Raw genomic sequence first — 19,838 nt, 5'->3', positions numbered from 1 at the left:
TGACTAAATGCCATGGCCCTTAATGAGCCCGAATAACTGGACTTCACCTTCAAACTTTGACCCTTCCTGCAGCACACAGTATTTTTGTTTCTCGAAACACCAGATTTGTTCCATTGGCATTCATTCTCTTTCATAAACATTTATTGAGCACCGTGTGTGTGCTGGACCCTGAGACACAGGGGGCACGGGGGCAGACCTCGGCCTTCGGATGCTTATGGTCTAACAGGGAGGGGAGGCAAGGTCATGGTTAGTGCTGGGAGGACATAGTTAAGTGCCATCTGAGGGTACAAAGGGACAGCAGAGAGTTGGGCCCCCTGGATAGGTGGGTGGATTTAACCTGGTCTGTCACCCACAGAAATGAGATAACCCCTAGATTCACCAAACAGATGAGGTATGCTTGAGTGCTTCATATTTGAACATATTTAACACTTCATTTGAAGTGTTAAAGGACCTGACATTCCAAAGGGCAGCTGGTGCTGAAGATGCATGGTGACGGGCTGTTGGAGGAGGCAGGGTGGCTTGGGCAGTTTGGGCAGGCGGGCGGCTGAGAGCAGGCGGGCGGCCAAGGGCAGGTGGGCAGTCGGGGCAGGTGGGTGTCCGGGGCAGGTGGGCAGGGCAGGGCCCTCACAGTGCCCCCAGGGGGTCCCTGCTGTCCCGCTGCTGGCCTTCAGCATCCTGGAAAAGAGAGAGGTCCATGCCACTCCCACTGCTAGCCTTGCTGCTTGCCCAGTCTCTGCGGGTGGAGCACTACTTCTGGCCGCTGCTCGGGGCCTCCATGAGTTGAGACCCTGCCACCCCACAGTCCACCCCCTCCCCACCCTAAGTATCTCAGGCTGAAGGAATTTCTGAGACAGCAGCAGCAGCAGGACGGGCAGACCCTATGGGGTCAGAAGACAACGCTGATCCCCAGGGATGAGGAATCTGGAGCCAGGACCCATCTCCAAATAACCTGGCTACGGGGCCGACCCTGAGCCAGAGCCCACCCAGTCCTGTCAGGTCTTCACACATATCGCGGAAGCTTTCTGCCCTGGTCTCATCAGGTCCTCGTTCCCTCATGGGGGATCCCACCTACGTGCAAACTTTCAGTGAAGCTTCTGTGCTTTCTCCCCGTGAATCTGTCCGACTACTTCCAGGTCCAGCCAGGGACCCTACGAGGGCAGAGGAAACCTTTTTCCATCCCTACAGCCTGAAACACTGCTTCTCCAGTGCCCGGTGAGGGCGTGTGGTGGGGTGTGTGTCCGGCGCTGTCTGGGGTCGGGAGGCAGGTGCGGCGGCCTGGGGGCAGCCCGGCCTGCAGCTCTGTGCCCAGGACAGGTCTTCTCAGTTCTGCTGGCTTCTCCTACTCGGTGAAGGGCCTTGATGGTGTGCAGGGAAGTGTGAGGATTAAATGAGATACGACATTGAGGATGGCACCAGCTCCCTACGAAAAGGTGCTGATTTCTATGTTCACAAAAACCTGCGTTCAGATTAAACATTCTTCTTCCAACTCTGGCGCATTGGTGGGGGTCTACTCAGAACCCAGAAGCTGTGCTCCCCAGGCAGCACCCCAAGCTGTGTGCCGTGTGCACCTCTGATGGCGCCGAGGTTTTGTGAGGCTGCAGGAGCTGCGTCCGGGTGTCCGGGCTGGCTGCGACAGTGCCAGGTACGAGGGTAGAGGACAGCTGTAGGACTTCTGATCCTGGGGCAGTTCTGCCCCCTGGGCTGATGGGAAAGGCTTGTGAGTGTCCCGTGTCTGGGATACGCCATGTACTGTGTCAGGAGTCTCCATGCCTGGGACTGGCGGTGCCGTCAGGAGAGGACAGGCGGCGGGAGGCGTGGAGGGTGCAAAGCATGATGGGGACCGTCCCCCCCAACCCCCCCCAGCTAGCAGTGCATGTGGAACTGAGCCACCAGGTAGCAGACGCATAGCCGGCCTCCCCCTCCCACATCTGCGTGGGAACCTTCTCGTGGGCTTGGTTGGGAGAACAAAATCAGACATGCCCTGATTGTTTCCCTCTGTGAAGGTATAAGTCGTGCTCCGTGGACAGGGGAACATGGCGTTTACAGTGCTTTGAGCAGAGGGACGATGACGCCTGTCGCAGCACATGGCCACACGGTACTTGTGTAATATCCCGGGGCCGACGGATGCGAGGGCAGCTACCGGCTGCAGCCCGGGGGGGGGGGGGGGGCAGCTGCGTCCTTGCAGGAAATCCTCCCAGCTGCTGCCTAGCTTTAGTTGCCTCCCGAGCGTCTGAACCAGCAGCCCAGGTGTGGGTTATCTCCCGGGACCTGCGTCATGCTGGTGGCCAGCCCCTGAGGTGCACACTAGCTGCCGACGTTTCTTATCTTCGTGTACAGGGAAGAATTATGTTTTATTCCTGGTTTCTCAGCGAAGACCTGGATCGAGCAGGATGACAGCAGGTGCACCTTCCACCTGTGGGGAGCATCGGGCACCGTGCCACGAGCTGCCCCCAGGTAGAGGTCAGTGGGGCCCCATATGGGCTCCAGGATCACTAACTAGAAACAAGTGGCTATTTCCTGGGATACCAGGATGGAACGTGTCCCCCTGGAAGTAAACGACCTGATCCAAGGGAGCTGGGGAAACTGAGGGCTCCATGGAAACCTGCGTTTGCTCCTTTCCCTGCTTCCTCTCCTGCCAGAACCTTCACCCGACCCCACCTTACATATGCCTCCTAATGCAAACAAGTGTGTTGTCCTCGTGTGGGACAGGAGTTCACGATTTCTCTAGAACACATAACATCAAGGGCAGGACCAGGTGAGGAAGACGGGACTAAGTCACAGGTGTGTTCCCGGCCACTGGCCACCAGACCAGGAAGAGCTCCGGGCCTTGTCTCGGTTCTAACCAGTTCCTGGGTGCCCGAGGGGACACATGCGCCAACCACCGTCCTCCACAGAAGCCCCGGCCCAGAACAAGCAGGACACCCGTGCTCCCTTCCTGCCCGAGCCTGCTCTCCCTGCATCTTTAGTAAACTGTGGCACTTCCTGCCAGCCCCCATCCTGGGAGGAGCCAGGGAACTTCTCAGCTGGTCCCTTGGGGCCCCCTGAGTCCATGGACCCTGCCTACTGCCATCAAAAGGAACGTAGTTTTAAAGGCAAGAAGCAACTCTGACAATGGGCAGGAAACTCTGGTTCCTTGAACTCAGGGGCCTGAGATCAGGAAGTGCACATTCCACCCACGGAGGCAGCCAGGCAGCCCCACGTGCACATGTAAGTTCAAAGTGTAACTTATGGGGGAACCTCTGTGAGGCGTGTCCTTCTTGGCCTTGCCCACCTCACAATTTTCTGCAGCAGGACGAGCCCAAGAGTCTTTGTGTGGCCTCTTACTTCTCACCAGGTCGAAAGCTTGGGGTGGGCAGCCTCGGCTTCTCCATGTTACCCTGAGTGGTTGGAGGCATCACCCAGACAAATGCATGGAGCCTGAGTGGCTGCGAGGCTTGTCAGCCCACAGTGCTGGCTTTTAGGCCTGTTGCCTGGCAGATGTTGTCGTTCTGACCCGCAGATGCATCTGCTCCAGGCGAAGATGCCAACTTACCATACAGCGGTCACAGGAAGGTTCTGGGGCTGTGGGGGCGGTGCTCTCGTACAAGGGGTTGGGTATGTTCTCAGGCCGCTGGCTGCCGAGAGCCGAGACGTCTATATCCTCCTCCGACTGTGGGGACATGGGCACAGGGCACAAGCTGACAGCCAGGGTGTCCCCAGGGCAGGGGAGGCTTGCTCACGCTACGGTGAAGCCAGGCCTACCCCCACTCCCCAGAGCCTCTCAGATCGCCATGGGCTCAGTGGCTCCATGTGTCCGTCCACCCGAGCCTGAACCCGAACCCAAATCTGCTCCAAGGGCATTTCGGGTCTGCCCCTGCCCTGGGAGCCCCCTCATGCCCCAGCCCGATCCCATGTCACCACTCCAATGACACCCATCCCCAGAGCGATTTTGCCTGTCCCTGAACTTGGTGTAAGAGGCCCTGTAGGGCAGGCACAGTGTCCTCGGTGCTGGGGCTCAGGAGCAGGTGGGTGTGCACTGTCCTCACCCGCTGGCTGGCTGGCTGCCAGGGGCTGAGAGCGCAGATGGAGGCCATTGCCAGACCCTGTCCCTGCGGTGGCCCTGGGTCAGCCAAAGCCATGGACCTGTGTTTGTGCTCAGCACTTCAATTGGGCGACCTCGGAGGGTGGCTGCACAGGGAAGCCTGATGATCGGCCCCGGCTCTAGCCTCTGCCCTCAGAGGCCATTAGCCCCTCAGAGTGGGTGCCCAGTCCCCCAACCCTCTAAGGGAGGGTGCTCCCAGGCCTGCTGAACATTCCCCCCAGGCCCGCTCATGCCCCCCCCAGGCCAGACCCTCAGGCCTGCTCAGCAGCACCCCTCTACCCTGACCCTACTCACCTGCACCCTCCCCCCACCATAACCCTGCTCACCTGCACCCCCCACCCTGACTCTGCTCACCAGCATCCCCCCCCAACCCTGCTCACCCCCACCCAGGGCCAGACCCCTGACCCTGCTCACTCGCACCCCCACCCTGGGCCCTGCAGCTGGACCTGAGCGTCCCCACCCCAAACCCCACTCAGGAGGCCGGGGGTGCGCCGAGCCCTCAAGCCCTCCAGTCCGGGTAAGGGGCCAGTCAAGCTGGGATCTGCGTTCCTCTCTCACCTCAAAGTGCTGAAAACCCGCTCTTCTCCGGTTCAGTCGAAAGTAGGAATATGCAGCTGAAGCAGCGGCTCCGAGGACCAGGATGGTGGCAAAGACGATCCCTGTCCCTGCGGCGTGGGCCGGTGGCTGCAGAGGGGAGGCGCTGAGACTGCCCGGCCGCCCTCCCAGGATGGGACTGCTTCCGGGAGCCCGCCCCGCTCCTGCCGCCCGGGCCCCGGGTGATGACGGGGATGGGGAGCATGGCATGCGTGTGCCCTCACTACTGCCCAGGGCTGCGGAGCCCCTGGGACCGGACAGATGTCACTGTTTCCATGTGCGGGGGTGGGGGTGGGGACACTGAGGCACAGAGAGGGTGAGTGCTTCCCTGCCCTCACACAGCCAGCGCTAAGCGGCCGGGCCTTAGAGCTTGTGCCCCTAATGCTGTGCCGCGGAGCTTCCCAGAGGCGGCTAGGCCCTCCCGTCACACGGTCAGAGAGCACCTACCACCACCAGCCCGGCTACGCTCGCTCGACCGTGCCAGGTACTGTCCTCGTCCTGCTTATGGACTCGGGTCCTCCCAAGAACCCAGGGGTAGGCATGAGAACGCCCGTTTTGCAGATGAGAAAAATGGGGCTAAGAGATGCTGTGGGATTTGTCCAGGGGTGCATGGCTGGCGATGTGGAGGGGCCAGGCCAGAGCTGGGGTTCCTCGCTCCCCTGCTGGTGGCGTCTCTGTGGCCCTTTCACTCTACAGGTACTGACAGTGGCCGGAGCTGTGCTGCTAACGTAGAGGAGCAGGGGTGGGAGGAACAGGGCCTAACAGCCGAGGCCTGCTGCCCTGCTGCAGGTGTGGGAGGCCCCCCAGTGGCCAGAGGAGAGGAGAGGGCTTCCACCTATGGCCTGCTGCTGGGGGGGGGGGTGGATATGGAAGCCCCCTACCCCCCAGTGTCCAGAGGAGAGGAGAGGGCTCTTAGTTATGGCTTGCTCCTTGGGGGGGGGACATGGACATCCCCCCAGTGTCCAGAGGAGAGGAGAGGGCTCCTAGCTACGGCCTGCTGCTTGGGCAGGGGAGATGGATGGACACCCCCACCCCCAGTGTCTGGAGGAGAGGGCTTCCAGCTACTGCCTGCTGCTTGGGGGAGGACATGACACCCCCCCCAGGAGCCCTGGATACTCACCAGTGGAGTGGGGGGTGCTTTTAAGGGCCTGGAAATGACATGAATGATCCCGTTGGAGGCAAAGACGTCCCACTGCAGAATGGCTCTCCCATCCACAAACCTGGTCTCCTGGGAAGCAAGAGCGGGGCTGCTGGAGCTCCAAGCCATTGGCATCCTCCCCCACAGGGCCCCCCAGAAGGAAGTGGCTCTGTTTCTTGAGGCCCAGGATGGGGCTCCAGCCTGTCCTTACCGCAGCACAGGGCTTCTGCTCCCCATCTGGATGGCCCAGAACAGAGTCATGGCCCACGGGCGACAAAGCAGATCCAAGAGCTGTGGGGACCCCAAGGCCCGCCCTGTCCTACCCGCTTGTCCACCGGGTGAGAGTCCAGAAGGAAACGGTTTGTCCGAGGTACGCAGGTACCAAAGGGCAAACCGTGAGCCTCCAGACGTCAGGTCTATTGCTCAGAACACCACCCTGGGCTGTCAGAAAACAGATTTTTAAGTGATCTAATCCCCTGCTAATGAGTGTGTACTCTCCCGTCTCGGGGATGTCGGTGCCACCTGAGAGCTCACAGACGTGCAGAACCTGAGCTCTCAAGCTCCTTGGGCTGAGTTACAGTCGCCATTTCAGCAAGTCTCTAGGGGACTCAAGTGTACTTTATAATTGGAGAAACACTGGTCTGAACCATGAATCTTCAATAGAAAGTAATTAATCGGGTCAATATTAAGAAACAACACTCATCTGGCACTGGCTGCGGGTCACACATTATTTTCACATGCCACACGCGTTGGTCACTGGATTCTCCCAGTGCCTAGGATTCTGACATCGTGGTTGGCATGGTCACCACCGCTGCCACCACCACCGTCTCTTGTCATTAGCACCCTCACCATCACTGTCACCACCACCGTCACCATCACTGTCCTCACCAACAGCATCACCACCACCACCACCACCACCACCTCTGTCATCAGCATGCTCACCATCACTGTCACCGTCACTGTCCTCACCGACAGCACCACCACCACCACCACCACCACCGTGAAGCAGAGACGGACAGTCAGCTTTAAAAATGGCTTCATGGGGATCCCTGGGTGGCACAGCGGTTTAGCTCCTGCCTTTGGCCCAGGGCGCGATCCTGGAGACCTGGGATCGAATCCCACGTCGGGCTCCCGGTGCATGGAGCCTGCTTCTCCCTCTGCCTGTGTCTCTGACTCTCTCTCTCTCTCTCTCTCTCTCTCTCTGTGTGTGACTATCATAAATAAATTTAAAAAAAAATAAAAAAAATAAAAATGGCTTCATGGAAAGTTCCTCATTGACCTTGATAAGTTCCGGGGCTGGCAGTCCCTCGGGGTGTGCTCCCCATGGGGCGCAGGCTGCCCACTGGTCAGCACCGTGCGCTAACCTGACTGCATGTGTGGAGTTTGTTATAATAGTTGCCATCTACTACGCACCTCCTGCATGCTAAGAGCTTTGCATGCATTGTCTCTCGTGCCAGTAAACCCAGGGCATTTTTCTTACCGGTTGTTGCTGGTCGCGGCGGGAGGTGATGAGCAGCTGGCTTCCCAGCTTGGTCTGCAGGACGGTACCGTTGACAAGGTCGTTGTAGAAAAACATGCTGATGTTGGCAAGATGGTGCTCAATGTCCCGCCCAGACAGCGACTGACGGAAGCGAGCAACAGGGTGGTGAAGCCGGGCAGGTTTATTTTTAACAATGAAGATGACACAGAAAAAGAAATGACTTCTTGGGCCTTGGTTTTGTGCATCAGCGTGGAGAAAGGAACCTCGCGCTTGTCTCCGGCTGTGTGGCTGGGCATGTTGGTGAGTGCGGGCAGCAGCGGTGGAGCCCCTGCCCTCTCAGCCAGGGGGGCCGGGGCAGCAGTAGGGGCAGCCGGCTGTGGGGTGGCCCGCCCTCCGTGCACCCAGCAGCTGCCCCCCACCTGCCCATGCCATGGCCTCTGGGCACTCCCCCCGCCCAGGGCTTGGCCACATGCCCAGGCCGGAGCTCGGAGAGTGTGGGCGAGCAGGTCCCTAACACTGCACTGCCCTGGGAGCTGGCAGGGGTGGTGGGAGGCGAGCAGGTGGGCAGGTCCCTAACACCACGGTGCCCCAGGAGCCCGCCTCACCTGGTTTCCCCCCAGCCCGCTGTTGTGAGGGGCGAACAGGGTGCTGCGGAGGGACGGGTCTGTCAGGAGTTTTAGGAACGCCCGGCCCCTGGCTGAGCTGTTGGAATAGGCCAGCACGTCCTGGGGGGGAGAGAGTGCCGTCAGTAGGGGACAAGGGCTGGCTGGGGGTTGCACACAGTTGCCCCACCACCCATTCCAGAAGGTTCCTGACCCTGCCTACTCCAGCCACCTCCCATCTTGTTGTTTTCGGCACCCCATGGGGGAGTTTTGGGGGCATTCTTCCTCTCCTCCGTGGACCCTCTGGCCCCGAGTTGCAGCCGCAGCATGGACCACATAGCACTGTAGCCCGTCATGTGAGCCTCCCGTTGGCCTGCACTCACCACGGGAACACTAAAGGCCTCACAAAGACTGGCGCATGAGCACCCTTGCCCGGTCGCCCCGACCATCTGGCTGTGCCCCCCTCACGGGGCTGCAGCCGCACCGGCCCCCTTGCTGCCCTCCAAGCCCACACACAAGTGTGTGCAGCACGCACTTGCCGTCCACCCTTAACCCTCTCTCCTTCACCTGGAATGTTCTGGCCCCGTGTCTGCATGGCTCACTCCCCTGCCTCCCTTGACGCCTTCCTCAAATGTCGTCTCCTCACCAGGACTGCCCCGTGTCACTCTGCAAGTCGAGAACCCTGCCCCCCTTCCCCTCCCCTGTCCCCACATATACATGGTCACCTCCTAGCTTCCAGTACTGTCTACTCATTCATTCTGTTGTTTATTCTGTGTCTGTTCTGTGCACGTAGCTCATGCACGTAGCTCATGCACGTAGTAAGTGCTCAATAAATACTTGCTGAAACATCTCGAGAAACCTTACTGCCCAGTTCAACTCTGTTGCCATGCGGACAGAGCTCCTGAAGCCCAGAGAAGTTCCTTAATGTGCTGAAGAGCACATGGCCAGTGGATTTTGTTAGGACCCTTTTTCGGGGAGCTGTCACAAGCCGAGCTCCCACACCACAGAGCCACTGGCTTATGTGCTGGTCTTCACTGTGTTTGTGGTGACCCTGAATCTCAGAACAGTTACAGGGATACTTGTGGTCTGTGGATAGAGACTCATAATCTTGGAGTCCTGGGTTTAATTCCACCGTAATCCTGCAAGCGTATACTTGTACCCTGTCCTTTCTCCATGGCTGTGCCCTCAACCTGGGTCAGCCTCAGTTTCTTTACCTACAAAATGGGATTAATAGTGTAAGTGACCTCATAAAGTCACATGGGGATTGCTCCCTCGTAACAAGTATTTATTGAGTGCCTGCTAAATGCCAGCCATTGGTGGAGAAGGTCCTTCCCCTTGGGGAACTGACACTGTGTAAACAGAGTTATAAGTGCTCTGATGGGTTCATGCGTGCACAGTGCAAAAAAAATGCCCAATAAATGTTACTCTTGTTCTAGTGACTGTTGTCAGCTCAGGCCCTTGGCCCGCACCACAGCCTCCCCTGGCTGCAGGCCTCTCCTCTCTCCTCACGGCCCTGATGTGTACAGCACTGCAGCGGCTCTAAGTGCAGCGCTAAGCGCAGATTGCCTGCATGCGGGGAAGTGGCCCACAATCTGCTGGCCACAGCTTGGCTGCCTGTGCCCACCCTGCTTGCGAACAGGGAGCTTAAGCTGCTCTGGATGCCAGTGGTGGCCACGTGGCCATTCTGCGTGCTAGCCACAGGTCCAAGTAGCTCATTTCATCCTCGCAGCGATGCTAGTCCCTCCCTATGACTGGGGAAACTGAGGACAGGAACTTGTGGTGTGGCAGGTAAGTGGCAAAGCCAAGCTTCACATCCAGGCGGTGTGGCTCGCTACCCATGCTCTTAGCCAGATGGCGCCCGGGGCTTCTTCTAAGCACTCGCGTCTACAATAACGGCCCCGACGCAAACCCTCCTTCCCCGACGCAAAGTAGGTATGTACCATGAGGAAGTTGGTCAGCGAGGGGAAGGATGTCAGGACCTGCAGCAGATTCCCACTGCACGAGAAGCCGTCTCCCACGTAGCCCGCCTTGCAGGTGCAGTTCACGTCTGGAAGGCAGGGGCGCGGTGCCAGCCCGGTGAGCGGAGGCCTGGGCCACTCCGGCTCCCCCTGAGGGTGCTGCCCAGGCTGAGGACGGCTCAGCAGCTGCTTGGCTGGCAGTCCCAAGGGTGCCCAGGGCAGTTACCTTTCATCCGATAGCAGAAGACATCCCACGTTTCACTTTTGTTGTTCCTTTGTCCATAGTCAATGATTCCAACGACGCCAGAGCCACAATTCTGGGAAGCGTAGGCTGTGGGGTAGGCCACCCGCCCACTCTCCAGCCAGCCTGCTGAGCACAGGTGGTACCTGGCCTGTGGGGACACATGCGTGGCCATGGGTCAGCGACAGTTGCATATGCGATGTGGGCTCCTTTAGTTCCTGTCTGATTCTTCCAGTGGACCTTACACTCCACAGAGCCTGGGGTATGGTTCATCTTGCCCCAGGTACCCCTACACCATGAACACGATACCTGTTCACTAAATTTTTCTTGATTGATTCACTGAATGGGTGAAATGATACCTTTTCTTATAGGTGCCCAAGTCCTTCACACTCATTTCTCTTCTGTTTGCTCATGAATTATATTTACTCTCGGCCATCTACTCCTGGGTGCAAATTCTTCTGCTTATGCATCAATAGAACTCTAATTGATCATCACCACCATGATCATCACTGTGATCACCATGATCACTATGATCATCACCATCACCATCATCATTACCACCACCACACCATCATCACCACCACCACCATCATCATCATCATTACCATGATTACCATCACTACCACCATCACCATCATTAGCACCATGATCATCACCATCACTATCATCATCATCACCATCATTATTGCCATTTTCATCACCACCACCACTACCATCACCATCATCATCACCATCACTACCACAATCACCATCATCATCACCGTCATTATCACCATCACCATGATCACACTATCACCACCATCATCACCATGATCATCACCATCACCATCATTATCACTATCACCATGTTCATCACCATGACTGGATCATCACCATCATCATCACTATCACCATGATCATCAACCATCACCATCATCATCACCATCACCATGATCATGACCATCACCATGACCATCATGATCACCATCATCATGATCACCACCATCACCACCACCATCATCATCACCATGATCATCATCATCACCGTCACCATCACGATCACCATCACCATCATCCTTGTCATACTTATTGAGAGCTTACTCTGGGTGAAGTTCTGGTGTAAGGGCTTTTCCTATGTCCGCGTCTGTAACCCTCACACCAACCCTAAAGATAGAAACTTTAAATAAAAATCCCTATTATATAATTGATACAACTGAGGCAGAGAGGAGTTAAGTAATGTGCTCAAAGTCACGCAGCCAGCAAGCTGAGATACAAACCCAAGCAGTCTATTCCAGAGCTCTTAATGTAAAAACCGAGTGTACCAGTCACTGTGCTGTATTACCTTAGTCCTATATAAGCATATGAGTAGGACAGAGGTTTCCATGGCTTCATCAAGGGCACAAAATCGGCAAGCAGGAGAGTGAAAGTCAGACCCTCCAATATGCTGGGTCCTGGCATCAAAGGTTTTGTTTCTTGGTAAAGAAATGTCAGGTCTGAAGGAAGGCAGAGCCTGGACAGTAAGGGGGTTGGAGGAGCAGCCCTGAAGTCATACTGGGTAGACAGTCTCCTCTGTGCCCACTGGGCAATCGCTAGCAGGTAACTCCAAGGTGCTGGGCCTTCCAAATAGGCAGGGCTTCTGGTTTTAGGGGCCAAGACCACAGCCTTCGCTAGAGCTCCATCTCCTCCCTGGTTGCAGCTGAGAGCTGGGAAAATCCCCATTTATGACCTTCACTGTCCTTCCAGACATTTGAGGGACACTCAGATGTTTTGTGGGGTCAGGAAGATCCGAGGCCTCTGGTTATGGACCTCTTTCTGGCTTTTAGCTGTGGGGCAGGCACTCCCAGTCTGTGCTTCTACCTTGGTGGTGGGACATCAGGGCAGAGATCAGACTTTTGTAGTAAGGGCTACATTTGGCCTCTTGTCTGGGTGACCTCGGGCACATTACTTAACCTTTCAGAGCCTCACCTGCCCTGTTTATAAAATGGGGAGAGTGACTCCTACTTCCAGGGATGGACGTTGTAAGGATGGACGGTATTGCCAACAAAGCACCTGCACAGAGCCTGACAATGGCACATGCCCGATGTAGGTAACCAATTGACATCATGGTTCCAGGGCCACCCTCGTCCCCTCCAAAGAGGCCCAGGTCTCCCTTGTGTTAAGAAGAGGCTGCACCCCATCCCTGCAGACCCTGCCTGCCTGGTGCCGACCGACTAACTAGGGACCACCTTCTGGGCGTAGGAGAGCTGGTTGTAAGTTGCCATGCTTGCAGCCTCGTTGGCACAGGCCTCTCTGGCTTTGTCAAAGGTGAGCTTGTACTGGCCCAGTGGGGAGCGGAGGTGGAACACGCCAACGGTGGCATCTAGAGGGGGGGAAGAGAGGAATTGCCAGGTCAGCCCACCCGGTTGGCAGGGCTCCTGGCAAAGGATGAGCAGAGCCGAAGGCCAGCTGCCTCCCAGAGTGTCTCGGAGAGCCAGGTCCTTCACGGGATGTCGAAGCACATCACTTGAGAGATTGATTTCTTTTGAATTAGAAAACCAGCATATGTGATTGCAGAAATTTGGGCAACACACAAAGGTAAGAAAAGAAATAAACAAAAATCACGTATAATCTTTTTCCTGCAAAATAATCACTACTCCATGGCTAACACTTTGGTGTACTTCCCCTTCCCCTAACGAATTTTTACTTTCTTTTTTGGTAACTTTTAATTTTGATACAATTTCATACTCTTCTAGTCTTTTTACCTACACATTTCCCTGTCACAGACATCAACGTGTCAGCATACGGCGTGTAGAGTTTTTAGAAATCTTTTTTTAAACGTGACATTATATCATGATTATTCCCCCATGTCATAAATTTTCTCTGGCAACATGATTTCCCCCTCAGTACTTATCATGGAATACTTCTAGGGAATTTTACAGCCAAGAAAAAATACTTTAAGGAGCATTTTTGCCAAGGACTCTTGGTTTTCGGATAGCCACTATGCCCTTAAATAGTTTTGTAGCCATTTCTCCCCTGAGAAATCCAAAGATTTATCATATTTTTCCTGGCTGAAATCTCTTGTAGCAGACAACTAAATGTAGAGACCAGAAAGAGTTCAAGAACAAAGTCATATGTGCACATTGTCACATTCATCAGCAACTGCTACTAAAAGGTCACTTTCTGCACCAAAAAAAAAAAAAAAAGAGCTAAGTTCCAGATGGCTGCCTATCGCCCAGCAGTGACTGCACGGTTGTGCAACCATGTCAGTCCTGCCAGCACAGCGGCGTGAGGGAGGATGGAATGAGGGCTTCCTCATTTTCCTGCTAAGACCACGTGGTCTGCGACAGTGCCTTCGAGGGGACGTACCACGGTAACAGCGCTACCGTTGGGGGTGGGTAGTGCTTCACAGTGCTTCGGGGTCGAGATCACGATGGGCTGAACGGCTTCCCATCCGCGAGCCAGCCCTGGGAACAGGCAGCCGGGCTGACTGGTTGTGCCCTTAGCTGCAGCCTGGCACTTTCTGGACGCCACACTCCAAGGCAAGGACTCACCCATCAACATTCCGGTCGCGGCCACGCGTCCCACCCCCCAACAGCCGGGAGGCCTAGGGACTCCCTGCATGGCCGCCTCACCATCACCTTGAACACAGGTCCTCAGCCAAGCTGTCAAAGGTCACACCGTGTGCCCTTCCCTGTGCTTCTGCCCAGTCAGCCCTGGGCTTGTTCTCCTGAGATGGAAACCTGAGTGATTCCCTACCCCGCCCTCAGGCCTGTGTGCCCCAGGCCCACCCTCTCCCTAGTCAAGGCCCTGCTGCCGCGAGGTCATTGCCTTGATGTCCTGGGAGCCTCCCTGAGTCCCAGGCCTCTCAGACGCCTCCCTCTCTCAGCTTCCCTACACATCTTTCCCATCTCTGACCATTCTTTAAAAAAATCCTTTTAACTGTGGTGAATATACAGAACGCACAGTGTCCTTTTTGTCCATGTTAAGTGTGCCATCCAGTGGCACCCAGTAGACTGACCATGTCACACAGCCGTCACCACCATCCGTTTCTAGAGTTTTTCCATCACTGCAAACAGAAACTTGGTCCCCGTCAAACCATGACTCCCTGTCTCCCCCCCCACCCACTGCCCCCAGTCACCTCTATTCCACTTCCTGTCTCTGTCACTTGGCCTATTCAAAGTACCCTGTCCAAGTCCACAATGTTTGCCCTGCTGTGTCTGCTTTGCTGCGCGGGGCCTGATGTTTGCAGCTTTCATGCAGGTTCCGGACTGGGCCACACCCCACCATGTGGATGGGCCACAGCGGATGCGTCCATTCACTGTGGATGGGTGCTTGGCTCCTTCCCACCTGTCAGGAGAGCAGAGGCAAACACCCATCTGTCCAAGTCCCTGCTCCCAGCATCTTCTGTTCTTCTCCCCCTCATTCCAGTTGACCCATCAGCAGGAGGTGAGCTGCCATCTTGTGTGTCAGGACTCACCTGTCCTTGCCTTGTGGTTCCAGGAAGGCCCTCGGCCACACTGGGAGTCCCCTTGCAAGGGCACCAGGTCTTATCTTGTGCATCTCCCTTGCTCACGCTCCTTCAAGCTCATCCCAAGAGATATGAGGTGTCTTGGGCTTTGACACACATCATGGACTGCCTGTCTGCGTCCTCCCCAAATTCGTGGGTTGAAATCTTAGCTCCTAATGTGTTGGTACTGGGGGAGCATAGGGAGGCCATGATGTAATGGGGTAAAGCCCTCTTGCATGGTGTACACGTGTGTGTATTTTAAAGCGATCTCTACCCTACGTGGGGTCACATTCACAACCCTGACATCAGGAGTCAGCTGCTGTACCGCCAGAGCCAGCTGGGTGTCCCAGCTCAGTGCCCTCCTAATGGAAGCCCACAGAGCTTCCTGGCCCCTTCTGCCGCGTGAGGGCTGGTGGAGAGTGGCCTGCCGCACAGAGGAGGGCCTGCCCTCACCCAGATACGCTGGCACCTGCATCTGGTACTTCCAGACTCCAAAAAGGAGAGAAATGCATTTCTGTTGTTAGGCTGTGGGGTCTGCGGCACTCTGTTCAGCAGCCCGAACAGACTAAGAGCGTGTGACAGGTGTTGACCCAGTAGTCATCCCTGAGGTGTGCAAGAACCACCTCACCTGAGTCGCCTCGTCCAAAACACGGCCCAGCCCCGACCACTGTGGCCCTGATGGACCAGCACACGAGATGCCCCAAGTCACTGTCTGAACCTCTGCAGTCTCTCCCTCCCTGGCCACAGGTATGTTCTGGGCCCTGATGAATTTCCTGTTAGCTTCACCTGCACCTCTGCAAGTCCCATTTGGCTCTTTATTGTGTGTTGTGAGTCTTAGTTTTGTGACACCTGTGGGTTCAGACCGTCCTTGGAGGACAAAGCCACACAAGCCAGTCAAGGTGCATTAGCAAGACAGCTGCTAAGAAATTGCATCGTCACATGGCTTCCCCTGTTATTCAAACCCAGCTGCGCTCCTGGGATGCAGCTGCAGTCGATAGTTGCTGAGCAGCCTGGGGGAAGCAGGGGTTAGGAAAATGCATGACGGAGGATGTTTGTGCTCCCCCTGCATCTCAGGCTCGGCTCTGAGCTGTTCCTGAGACCGAGGCCCGCCACCTCCTGGGCCCTGGGCCCTGGACAAGGCATGGGCTGTTTGGCATGGCTTTTTAATTTTGTTCTCGCTCTTGCAACAATTCCCTCCCCAGCCTGAGGCCCGGGCGCTCTGGGCCAGCAGCCCCCAGCCCACTGACCCTGGAAGTGGAGGTCAGCACAGTTGGCATCTGCGTGACACTGCCCGTTGTCCTGCAGACAGCGGTCGAGGGGCAGCTGCTCTGGCTCGCAATCCATCCCGTCTCCCACGTAGTGACTCTTACATTCGCACTTGTGCTTGCCCTGTGGGGACAGAAGAGTAGGTGGGAGGCCCCGTTCCTAGGACCCCAGGACCCTTGCGTGCCCTACGGGTCACCAGCCAGCCTGGGAGGCGCCCAGAAGCACAGGAAAGGTGCCGCCTGTCTAGCAACAGTTAAGGTACAGGCTCCCGGTGAACCGTCAGCGCAGCCCAGGTGTCACGTCTTCAGAAAACATGTCCCTGCCCTGGGAAGTGAAGCAGCTCCCAGCCCTTCAATCACTTGAGCCCACTGTATGCGCTTCCCGACTCTCCGTGCATTCTGGAAGTATTCTGTGCATCTGTTTCTGCACTGGGCATCGCCCCTTCCCTCCATAAGTTCTTAAAATTTTTTTATTTAGATTCAATTTAATGAACATATAGTGTATTATTAGTTTCAGAGGTAGAGTTTAGTGATTCCTCAGTTGCACATGACACCCAGTGCTCATCACATCCTGTGCCCCCTTCAGTCCTGTCACCCAGTGACCCCGTCCCCCTCCCCACCTCCCCTCCAGCGACCCTGTTTGTTTCCTGGAGTTAAGCGTCTCTTACGGTTTGTCTCCCTCTCTGATTTCATCTTATTTTATTTTCCCTCCCGTTCCCCTAGGATCCTCTGTTTTGTTTCTTAAATTCCACATATGAGTGAGACCATATGATCAAGGTCTTTTCTCTGATTGATGTCACTCAACATCACACCCTCCAGTTCCATCCACGTTGCTGCAAATGGCAAGACGTCGCCCTTTCTGATGGCTGAGTATATGGACCACATCTTTGCCTGTCGTCTGCCCATGGACGCCTGGGCTCCCCCCTTAGTCTGGCTGCTGTGGACACTGCTGCTGTAAATGTTGGGGCTGCTATGTCCCTGACACTGACAGCAGCACAACAGTAGGTGCCTGGTGACCATTTGCTGAATCAAATTAGCCAAGTGAGGAAACGGAAACTCAGAGAAGTTAAGTAGCAGCCCAGGCCCCAGAGTGTAAGGAGGGGCACTAAGGCTCACACAGTAATGCTGCGTTCACACTTATGACCATAATGCACATCGTCTTCCACCATCTTCCCTTTCCAACAGACGGACTGGGCACCAGGTCACCGATCCCACTCTAAAAAGACTTGAGTGGGTGCCCAGACCTGCACTTTTCCTGCCACTTCTTGACGACATTTTAGATTTAATACCCTTTTTACTTTGGATAATTCTAGATTTGTAGAAGAGTTGCCGTGATAGCAGAAAGAGCTGCCATCCACTCTTTACCAGGTTCCCCGTGTGATGTGACCCTGGCACATTCGTCAACACAAAACAGTGAATGGTGGCACATGACTATGGACGGAACAACACACTTCATGTAATTTCCCCAGTTTCCCCCCTCGTGCCCCTTCTCTGCTGAGGATGCTGCTTGGCACGGAGTCTGCAGACATAATAAGGTGTAGCCTTTGCGGGGGGGGTGGGAAACGACGTCGAGGAAGACGCAGAGCCGGAGGCCAAGGGCCGTGTGGTTGGGCTGGGCCAGCACTGCTCCCAGATATCCCCAGGGAGACACTCACCGGGCCGGTCATCCTGCAGGTGGCATGCTCGTGACACCCACCGTTGAGGCCGTCAGCGCAGGGGTCTATCTCTGTGCAGCTGCGGCCATCCCCTCTGTAGCCTTTCTGACAGCTGCAGGACACCTCTGTGCCCTTCTGGGAACACTGGGCCACCGTGGCACAGCCCCCATTGTTCTGTCTGCAGAAGTTCACAGCTGGGGGCAGAGCGAGAGGGTGCATGTAGGCACAGTTGGGGGAATGCGGGCTTCAGAGAGGGTAGGGGTCAGCCTGGGCTTGGGGGCACTGGGAGGTGAGTGCACCCTTCTCCACAGGCCCTATGCTAACCTCTGTGACACCAGGGTCCCGTGGCTGACATCCTCACATACCTGAGCCCTTTCTCACATACCCCTGGCCTACACTCTGGCAGTGGTTTGCTGAATGAGTTTGGGTGTTTCTATATTTTAAGATTGTATTTATTTATTCATGAGAGACACAGAAAGAGGCAGAGACACAGGTAGAGGGAGAAGCAGGCTCCATGCAGGGAGCCCGATGTGGGACTCGGTCTCAGGACCTCCAGGACCACGCCCTGAGCTGAAGGCAGATGCTCAACCACTGAGCCGCCCAGGTACCCAGCCATTGTTTTTTTAATACTTTAATATATTTTCTGAAATTTTTAAAAGGCTTAATTATTTCCAGAGTTTCACAAATCTCTGTAAAATAAAGCACATCACTCTGAGTGTGCACGGCGATTACAGAACAGTGAGCTGGCGGGGGCAGGTCAGGCATGAGCAAAGCCACCAAGGACACGTAATCCCACAGATGGTAGGTGTTGGGACAGCAACCCAGGCAGGAGTGGAGGCTCAGCACGTGGTCCAGGTGCTGTGACCAGGTGCCGCCCTGCTCCCACCCTGCCCCAACCCATACACGCACCGACAGGACCTACCTGTGCACGTTATTCCGTCCCCTTCGTAATTCAGGTTACACTCACACGTGTTGTTTTCCCTGCAGGTGGCATGAGCAGAGCAAGGAGGCATGCATGCTGGAGGCACAGCTGTAAACGAAGGGGTTGCTGTTTGGGCCGTGCCTGTGGTGTGAGGCCCGGGGAGCATGGGGACTGGCTCTCTGGCCAGTCGCAGAGTTTCAGAAGTGGGAGGACTGGGGGACTTGCCCCAGTTCCTCCAGCCTGGAGGTTCTGAGGTTCCAGGATTGCTCCTTCATGTTCACACACAAACTCTACAGTGTCACCCAGGTCAGAACGTAAGGTGTCCCCATGTTAGAACTGCATTCATTCCTCCACAAAGTACTCTTGGCAGATTAGCTCAGGAGTCTCAGGTTGCTTCGGGCCAAGGAAGAATGCCGTGGTGCTCCCCTGGCCCCGGGGTCTGTGGTGGGCGCTGGCCTCCATAGCCGGGATGCGCCACCACCACACAGGGCTTGGGTTGTAGGGGACAGCTTGGGAAACCGGCTGTTCGGGAGGGGTGCAGCCTGCGGTGATGAGAGCCATGATGGAAAATGAGGATGGCAGCTGGTGTTGGCGCCCAGGGCCACCAGGCAGGCTGCAGCACTGCCTCCCACCCTCCTAGCTCCCCCTGTGGAGGGCAGGTTCCCAGGGCCATTAGTCTAGTGACTCCACAATCAGGGGGTCACACCCGGGCTGCAGACTATCGTGAATCTTCTATGCAAGAACTGCCGCTGGGCACACATCTGGGCCTGCACGGGATCCTGAGCCACCAATCCTCCCAGTCCTGTGTCTGCCTGAGGCTGCTCCTTCCGTGGTGGCCGTGGTGGCGCAGCACTGTGCACCGGCCCCGCGGGTCTCAGATTAACCTCTCCAGCCTGTTTGCCTAACGACCCACCTCCTGAGGCCTGGGGCCACACCCCCAGACCATCTGTCCCCTGTGGGCAAGGAAGCACCCGCCTTCCCGTTCTTTCCAGGCGTCGCTCAGCCCTGCCAACCCCACGTGAATGCTCTCGGGGCTGGGCTGCTGGCCCGTGACTGACCTGTCCGGGTGTCGCAGAAGCGGCCTGTCCAGCCCGCCTCGCAGAAGCAGCGCCCGGAGCCCGTGGGGCCGTCGTCACACTGTCCGTGGTCAGAGCAGCGGCAGGCTGTGGGGCAAACCCGAGCCCGGTGAGTTGGCGGTGGTGGGGGTTCAAGTCCCGCCAGCCTGCTCCGGGCCACCTGTCGGCTGCGTGGGCAGCTGGCCTCCCAGCATTCATTCATCCAGAAGTTCCAGAACTGACATACCCAAGGGCTCGTGGCTACCACGGGGCGGACTCGACGGGGCACCGAGCTCACTGGGAAGACCCCAAGCCCTGGAGTTCCTGCTGTCGTGGGGCTACAGTCCCCGAGTGAGGGGGTTTGGACACGTGATCCCACGCG

The 19,838-nt window shown here is 56.4% G+C and overlaps 1 protein-coding gene across 5 annotated transcripts in view; it reads right to left on the bottom strand.

Annotated features, from left to right (window-relative positions):
• Positions 1-439: 439 nt before the first annotated feature.
• The window catches only part of STAB2 (stabilin 2), a 138,711-nt gene continuing 119,312 nt past the window's right edge, over positions 440-19,838 (bottom strand). For 2 of the 5 annotated variants that reach the window (XM_072773379.1, XM_072773380.1), the window contains exons 57-70: positions 19,460-19,564; positions 18,402-18,509; positions 17,480-17,673; positions 15,807-15,948; positions 12,299-12,432; positions 11,175-11,237; positions 10,080-10,245; positions 9,836-9,942; positions 7,899-8,018; positions 7,294-7,434; positions 5,796-5,903; positions 4,640-4,765; positions 3,533-3,649; positions 440-675 (exon numbers count right to left, since the gene is read on the bottom strand). In XM_072773379.1, coding sequence (XP_072629480.1) covers positions 625-675; positions 3,533-3,649; positions 4,640-4,765; positions 5,796-5,903; positions 7,294-7,434; positions 7,899-8,018; positions 9,836-9,942; positions 10,080-10,245; positions 11,175-11,237; positions 12,299-12,432; positions 15,807-15,948; positions 17,480-17,673; positions 18,402-18,509; positions 19,460-19,564 — 1,682 coding nt within the window. In that variant the 3' untranslated portion in view covers positions 440-624. Of the gene's footprint in view, positions 676-700; positions 2,414-3,532; positions 3,650-4,639; positions 4,766-5,795; positions 5,904-7,293; positions 7,435-7,898; positions 8,019-9,835; positions 9,943-10,079; positions 10,246-11,174; positions 11,238-12,298; positions 12,433-15,806; positions 15,949-17,479; positions 17,674-18,401; positions 18,510-19,459; positions 19,565-19,838 lie in introns of those variants that run through there. The other 3 variants (XM_072773381.1, XM_072773382.1, XR_012006020.1) reach the window with 3 other exon arrangements.

The sequence above is a fragment of the Canis lupus genome, chromosome 13 (assembly GCF_048164855.1).
Source record: "Canis lupus baileyi chromosome 13, mCanLup2.hap1, whole genome shotgun sequence".
NCBI lineage: Eukaryota > Metazoa > Chordata > Mammalia > Carnivora > Canidae > Canis > Canis lupus.
This window is presented reverse-complemented; position numbering and strand designations above follow the sequence as displayed.